The 8,298-nt window shown below is 37.1% G+C and overlaps 1 protein-coding gene across 6 annotated transcripts in view; it reads right to left on the reverse strand.

Moving 5' to 3' along the window:
- ZNG1A (Zn regulated GTPase metalloprotein activator 1A) overlaps nucleotides 1–7,993 on the reverse strand; it is a 51,825-nt gene extending 43,832 nt beyond the window's left edge. For 3 of the 6 annotated variants that reach the window (XM_007969416.3, XM_007969415.3, XM_007969414.3), the window contains exons 1-4: nucleotides 7,662–7,993; nucleotides 4,547–4,633; nucleotides 1,800–1,896; nucleotides 584–675 (exon numbers count right to left, since the gene is read on the reverse strand). In XM_007969416.3, coding sequence (XP_007967607.3) covers nucleotides 584–675; nucleotides 1,800–1,896; nucleotides 4,547–4,633; nucleotides 7,662–7,815 — 430 coding nt within the window. In that variant the 5' untranslated portion in view covers nucleotides 7,816–7,993. Of the gene's footprint in view, nucleotides 1–583; nucleotides 676–811; nucleotides 902–1,799; nucleotides 1,897–4,546; nucleotides 4,634–7,541 lie in introns of those variants that run through there. The other 3 variants (XM_007969417.3, XM_007969418.3, XM_073021537.1) reach the window with 3 other exon arrangements.
- Nucleotides 7,994–8,298: the final 305 nt, after the last annotated feature.

Raw genomic sequence — 8,298 nt, forward strand, 5'->3', positions numbered from 1 at the left:
ATTGTTAGAAATAGGTTGACTCTGTGTAGCTTTCCATAGTAGAGTTTAGAGTTTCTTGTCATGATTCCCTTATCAATGCAGTCTAATAACTACTTACACAGCACTTATATTAGGTATTAAAAGTAATCTATAGATGACTTAAAGTATATGGGAGGATGTGCATAGGTTATAGGCAAATACTACACCATTTTATATAAGGGACTTGAACATTCATAGATTTTGGTATCCTCAGAGGTCCTGGAACTAATATCCTATGGATGCCAAGGGACAACTGTACTCAAGAGGTAGAACGTCTCTGCTTTTCCTACATGTCCTATTTTTAACAACTTCTGTTCTTACAAACAATCCTAAGTCAATCAATAAAACTTCAAATTCTATTAACAGCTTAAAAGTACCAAGCAATACTCTGATTATTCATTCATCTGCCAAAGAAAATGACAACCGAGTACTTTTCCTCTTTTAAACCAAAAAAAGTTTTAACCCTAAGTAAAGCTTTAATACTCATTTTAGATATTCCTCTAATACATCTATTTATAATATATCACAGAACTATATTCTGGTTATTAATAATCTCACTTCTTACCAGGATCTGCTAATCCAGTGGTCTCTAACAGTATGTAATCAAATTTCCCCTTCTTCTGCATCAAATTCTCAATAGCTCTAAGGCCATTGTCCCTGGAGAATACCAAAACATAATTTACAGTTGATTACCTAAATATTTTGAAGTGATTATTATACACATTTTAAAATATATTCAACAACTTGAGACAAAAGTATCCTTAGGAATGTGAAAATTTAACTCACTACTAACCTTCTAACAAAATGTCTGTCCCATATTTACCACTGAGAAAACAATAGATGCATATATAAAATAGGTAAAAAGAAATCATATACATAATAATACTTTATTAAAATTAAAAGCAGAGGAAACTTTATCTGACCAAGTCAGTATCTTTTTATAGCTTTATGAAATTTTTAAAAACCAATATCCAAAATAATGATAAAATTTATTAACTATAGTAGTTTAATATAATAGCTAAAGGGACACTGATATTATATACCACTTAATTCTATTTTGCATTAGGATACAAGGTTTTAATTTCCCTTTTTTCTTATTTTATCAAAAGTGAAGGAAAATACTTAATAGATTACATTTTGATTGTTCAAGAGTCTGTTATAATTTCATCCTTGCCAATACATTTGAAACAAAGTCAAATACTTAAGGGGGTAAATGATGCCGAAGAGATTTAATTCACTAGAATACACAAAATTAACAATACAAGCAATCATTTTTATAATTCATTCAACAAATACTTGAGTGCTACTATGTGTTGGGTAACTCTTATAGGGTCTATGGTAGACTAGTGAACAGACACTGTTCTTGGAAACTTAACTAGTGGAACATAATGTAAGGTTTTTCTCTGTTTTGATAGTCATTTACTTTTTGTTTTTATAAGGTTGAACACTTGGAAATATGACCAATGATGTATTAATTCAGAATAATCATTTTTTACATAGGAGACTTTCATGCACTAGAGATTAATTAAATAAGTCCTGACATCAAAAGCAATAAAAACTCAATAAAAGGACCAAAACATTAGAGCAGATAGAAAAGACAGCAAGAAACACTTTAAGAAAATGCTTCCTAATAAGTTTATTTTCTACAAACTTTCTGTTTGTTTGAAAATACAATGAAGCAAACTGTGTTTCAGTTAAATTACTCAAGAAAATTAAAGCTGGAAATATAATCTAAACATTTCTAGTAAACCATGTACATAGTAAGTAAACACATTCCTCACTTCACTGAACAGCAGAGGCAACCATTTCTAAGTTCCAGCCACTCTTCATAGAGCTCTCCACCTTGGCTGACAGCTAAGGATTTCTCCAGCGCACTTCCTAGAATAATTAACAAACAGCACTCTTTAGCTTATGTTCATTAGCCAACAAAAAACAAGGATAAGGATAACTCAATAATGGAGATCTTAAAGCAGAAACAGAATTTTATAACATATTTTTTCATTTTATTCATGCAGTCTCAATATCTAAATTACAGTACACTATTTTAGCTTTTATTTAAGATGACTTAAGCCCTTAAAAAGACACATCCTAAACTGATAAACATACCTACTTCCTCCTCAGGCCTCTTACTTGGCCACCCCCATTTCTTAATAAAGTAGCTATCTTAAAGGCATTTTTTTTCTTGTTCAGGGTAAACTTTCTAAATAAACTAGTATGTTTTATATACTGGACTTTGTATGCCCTTCAACCTCTTATGAGATTGCCTTATCTATCTTTTTCTTTTCAATCTTCTAAATTGTTTCTGTTAGACAAATGGCTGAATATTCCCAATGAGTAAAAACCCCTAGTTCATCTTGAGGAAGGTTTTTGGCCAGTGTATCATGTGCTCATTTACAAATTAAACTTATAGGGAGGCCAAGGCAAGCGGATCACGAGGTCAGGAAATGGAGATCATCCTGGATAACATGGTGAAACCCCGTCTCTACTAAAATTACAAAAAATTAGCCGGGCATGGTGGGGGGCGCCTGTAGTCCCAGTTACTTGGGAGGCTGATGCAGGAGAATGGCTTGAACCCAGGAGGCGGAGCATGCAATGAGCTGAGATCGCTGGCACCACTACACTCCAGCCTGGAGTCTCGACAGAGCGAGACTCCAAAAAAAAAAAAAAAAGAAAATTAAACTGATAGGCCGGATGCCGTGGCTCACGCCTGTAATTCCAGCACTTTGGGAGGCTGAGGCGGGCAGATCATCTGAGGTCAGGAGTTCGAGACCAGCCTAGCCAACATGGGGAAACCCCATGTCTACTAAAAATATAGAAATTAGCCGGGCGTGGTGGCGGGTGCCTGTAGTCCCAGCTACTCGGGAGGCTGAGACAGGAGAACTGTTCGAACCCAGGAGGCGGAGGTTGCAGTGAGCCAAGACTGCCACTGCACTCCAGCCTGAGCAACAGCTTGGATGACAGAGCGAGACTCCCCCATCTCAAAAAAAATAAATAAATAAATAAACTTTTAGTTAAATTCACATATTTTCCTAGCAATACTTACTTAAGAAAGAATAAACTATATTTGAAATGCTTGTTATCTATAAGAATTATTTTAAATGTTTTACTTTTCCTCTAATAAAGAAATATACCAAACGGTGAAGAGTTCTAAAAGTCCAGTAAGCAAATGAGCCCCTATAAAATTGAGTAGTTTTACACTTCCATAGTTTTTATCATATTTCAGCTAGGTATTAATAAAGAGCTTCTAAAGGGGTTGCTACAGAATTCAGACTACATACAGAACGTTAATGAAACATGAAGGAAAGTGTTAAGAATGCCATGAAAAATAAAATTGCGAAAATGGTCCAGGAAAAAATAAAGAAAATAGTAAGAATAAATGTAATCAGTGTGCAATAGGTTATTTAATAAGATGATGGAAAAAAACAGTCTGTTATTAGAAATCTCAGAATTTTTGCCTAAAAAGCACTTTTCTCTTTAGTTTATTAAAACTAGAAATCGAATATAACAGGTTTCCCATCCTGTTCATAAAACCTAGCTCTTTTACTTTTTACAACTGAAAAAAAAAGTACGTTTAAAAGAAATCGTTTAATAGATATTGTTTTTTGGCTAGAAGTGAGCTTTGATTATAATTCATACTTATGAAGAAAAACTCCTATAAAGATAATAGAAGTATTGTGTCTAGCACTATTTTTTTAACTACAGTTTAATATTTGAGTTGAGAAGTTAAGCACACTTATTTTCACAGATAATTTAAGATACATGAGCATAAAGACCATATGTTTATCTTATTTTTAAAATCTTGAGTTTTAACTGCATTGCAGATAATAAACATTAAACAAAGTAAACTTAGAAGCATTTTCAAATATTTTTCATGAGTTGCAATAAAGTCCATACAGAAGTGTCTTTCTAGTTCCAAAAAAAAACATTTTTTGGCTGGGCGTGGTGGCTCACGCCTATAATCCCAGCACTTTGGGAGGCCGAGGCAGGCAGATCATGAGGCCAGGAGCTCAAGACCATCCTGGACAACATGGTGAAACCCTATCTCTACTAAAAATACAAAAATTATCTAGGTGTGGTGGCGCGCGCCTGTAATCCCAGCTACTCGGGAGGCTGAGGCAGGGCAATCGCTTGAACCCGGGAGACAGAGGTGGCAGTGAGCTGAGACTGTGCCACTGCACTCCAGCCTGGCAACACAGAGAGACTCCATCTCAAAAAGAAAAATTAAAAAAAAAAAAACCGTTTTTTCATATGTCTAGATTTTTACTTCTGGAGTCATTTATTTCATGTAAAAATCTAGTTTAATTCTATTAATAAGAATTCCAAAGTTACACAAAATAAAATTTTATTAAAACTAATTTCAGTATTTTCAACCCATATAAATCTTAACAGAAATTAATCTAATTTTTTCAAAGCTATCCACATCAGTATAATACCTTGCATTTTCATTTTTAAACATGGAATATCAACTCACCAGAGGAAGAAAGTCACATAAAATCTTGCAACATGACATTTATTGAACTTTACTTACCTTCCCCAAATTCATTTAAAATGACTGCTACTCTTTTACTATGTTGCTCTGTCAAAATATAGTTCAGAAGTGTTGTCTTCCCAGCACCTATAAAGCATTTTTTGTAAATAAAAAATTCAAAGTAATTTTAAAGATATGAAAAAGATATAAAGAATCCTAATGTTTTTGAGAATTTGCATGCTATTTTTCATATATTATTTAAGTACAGTATAGAACATCCTAGAGGATAAGCTTAAAGCACCCTTTGAAACCTATTGCAAAATACTTTATGTAGACATACAATTTTATAAATATTTACAAATACTCCTACAAGTTGAAACAGTTTCTTCAACCTAGCCTAACCTTTCCTAAAATTTACACACAATGATCTTTTATTTATAATGACCTTTTATTTCAACATTAACCAGAGGCAAATTAAGGCTGAGTATATGGCTACTTATAGTATGCTTTAAACAATCTATAAAAGTTTTTATGAAATGAGAAATAGAGGCAGGTAGTGTCAACAACGGACAGAATGTTCAGTAAAGATAAATTCATAGAGCTATACCAACTTTATCCAGCAGGTGGCATGTGAAACCGAATATGTCAATCTTGAGTAGAAGAGTCTTGTGAACCATACACACTAAAGTTCATAGACGAAAAAAAGAGAACCCTAACTGCATAGTATTGTATGTAGTTCAATTGTATGACTATATCATTTCTTTATCTTTTTTTTGTTGGACATCGTTTCCAGTGTTTTACTATTACAGTGCTGCTAAAAACTTTTACATGTAGGCGATATACATGTCTTCTGAAATATATTAAGTTTTCTAGTATACAACTAGATCTTCCTATAACTAGGACGATTTTACAAAGTATTAGGGTATTAATATCTTTGAGATCATATTCCTTTCAAAGCTTTTTAAGAGATGAAGGCTTATATTTAGAGTACTTCAGGAGGCTCAACATCACAAAAGTATGAAGTATAGAATGGAAGAGACTTTGGGCAATGAGAAAAATCTTAAAACCAGTCCAAGATTGAGACAGAGGCCCTGAACATGAGTGTTTCACAGGGCACTGATGTGAAAACTGAAAGGAAAGGGTGAATGTAAGAAATCTCCTAAGAGAAGACTTATTAGGGCTTTTTAACCATATTATGAAGAAAAACACTTTAAGACATAGTTCATTCATTCCAAGGTTTCTAATATGTAACAGATTTATGCTGGGCCTTGTGAAAAAGTGAACAAGACAGCCTCTGCCTTCACAGAGCTTAGAAATATCAAGGGAAGCGGGGAATGGAGGGGAATTCAGTGAATAAGGAGGCAATTCTGTCACAGGATGACATATTCAACAGGAGATGTACGAAATGCTATGGAGAACCTAAAAGGGACATCTAGCCAGAGGAGTCACAGTAAAAAAGTACCTATTCCAAGGGGCAAAAATACTTGGCACCTTTGAAGTAACATTAGTTCATTGTGCAGAGCCAATTTGGCACGCTGGAAAGGTTGGCAAGATCCAGATCCTACAGGTCCTTGTAATGCATGTTAAGGAATTTGAACTTTAACCCATATGGACGCCACTGAAAGGTGTGACGCAATCGGACTGACATAAAGATCATTAAGGCTAATTAAGGCAAGGAATAAATTAAAGGGCAACAAGACTCCAGATTAGTCAGGAGGCTTTTAGAGTATTCCAAATGGTTGGGATCACAGGAGCAGGATTTGGGGGGATGGTAACGGATGAAGTTTCAGACATGTTAAGGTTTAAGTTGTAGGACATCAAAATAGAAATTACACAGATGTGTAGCTAAAGAGGGACAAAGAGGGAAGGAGGAGGGAGCCTTAAAAAGAAGCCAGAGAAGCAGGTGGAAAAATCAGAAGAAAAACGTAATAGAAGTCAACGGAACAGTGCTTCAAAAAGGGAAAATGGTCAGTGATAGGAGTGAAACTATCCCTAGATTCAGGAACAGGTTTGCTGGTATTAGTCCTCACTCCTGAGCTTCAGATAATTTTCTCCAATGATCAGCTGATCTACCGGTGAGCAACACACGGGAAAGGCCCGAGGGGCACGTTTGAAATACATTGTTTTGGACAAGAAATTTGTTCATCTTCTCAGTAGAGCAGCCTCTGAATAACTAGGGAAATGCCAAAAATCCATTCCTTTATGAAATTACTTTCGAGCAAGAAACGGGAATAAACTTACAGTCTACAAAGTTAAAAAAAAAAACAAAAAAGTTCGTATTTTTACATAAAAGGTCATGAGGTGGCCCAAGTCTGTACCTGTCTCTAGCAACACCTAGGAATATTATTTCTCTGAAACAGTACCATTGTACTTACATTTCTTAACTTTTTTCAAACTTCTAATACACTCATATATTTGTTCTAGCCCTTCTATTTAACAGTAAGGTTTAAAAATATATTTCTCAAACTTTTCCAGTAAGAAATGTCTACTGTAAGTGCATAAACCGCCCTTCACGAAACTACCAGGTTCACAAACTTGTGGTTTTGAGTTATCCCTGTACACTCATAAACGTTCTTAGTTTGAGAAATAGTCTTGGAGGACAGAGATTTTATTCTTACTTCCTACGCAGCGGTTTACAAACCTCAAAAAAATTTTTAAAAAAAAGGTGTTTGAGATAGGAGCACTTCCCGCTAACTGGCTGGAGGACTTTGGCTTGTGGGGAAGCGGAATCTACTGAGGAAAGCCCCACATGTGGGGCATTTTACACATGGGACGTCCTTTAATGGCAATAGGTAGGTGGTTCCGGCCCTATTTCACAGGTGACAGGTATTTTTGCCATTTTCAGGTGAGGTGGATGAGCGTCAGGAAGGTAAGATAACTTGCTAAGAGGTCACAGAGATAATTAGGGGGGCGTGTCTGAGCTTCAAAGCCTTGTTTCAAAGGCTAATTTCGATCTCACTTGAGAAATGGGAGTCTAACGCAGAGGGGACCGGGCATCACTAAACCCCCAAGATGAGAGGGAACCCATACCAGGAGCAAGTGACCCAGCCCCTACCTCAAAGCCATTTGCTCTTGATCATGAGGCCCCAATGCCTCAGGAGAAGAGGCACCAGCAGCCCCCAAAATCCCAGGACACCAGAGTTCACGGCATTTTGTGACCGGGATGGTTAGTTACCTAAATACCCGGTGATAATTGTGACTGGGATCTTGGCGCCCAGGCCAGACTTTTCCTCCTCCTCGCTTTGCTTCGTCTCAATGGGAACCAATTCAGGACAATCCTCCTCCGCAGGATCCTCTTCCTCATCCACAGATCCGACAGTCGGTAACATTCCGGCCTAGAGCACGTCCGTACCTCAGCTGAAACGCTGGGACCAACACTTCATACCGCAGCCGCGCACGCCCAGCACGCCACTCCAGGCCTGGCCAGGGCGTGACGTCATCACACCGCGACGCTAGTTGATCCCGCCCCGATTACCTGGGCTCTGGACAAGAACTGCCTCTTCCCTTAGCCACACCCCCCAGGGAGGTGGTCTCTCCCAGACGGAGGCTGGACACGCCCCTGGGCATGTTCTGTAAACCTGAGCGACGCTGCGGAGAGTCCTTAGGGCGCACTGACCACCTGTCTGAAGGTGTCACAGGCGCCTATAGCCTTAATAAGCTACTGGCTGTGGGTAGGGCTGAGGCCAGCCTGCTGGAAATCTGGAGTGGGTAGCCTGACCTAACCAGTTCCCACAGGGCATAGACTTTATCAACCTGACCTTTTAGTCTCGTTTAAAAAAAAAAGTTTTAATTCATAGGGGAAAGAATGGAAG

Source organism: Chlorocebus sabaeus, chromosome 12, assembly GCF_047675955.1.
Source record: "Chlorocebus sabaeus isolate Y175 chromosome 12, mChlSab1.0.hap1, whole genome shotgun sequence".
In the NCBI taxonomy this organism is placed as follows: domain Eukaryota; kingdom Metazoa; phylum Chordata; class Mammalia; order Primates; family Cercopithecidae; genus Chlorocebus; species Chlorocebus sabaeus.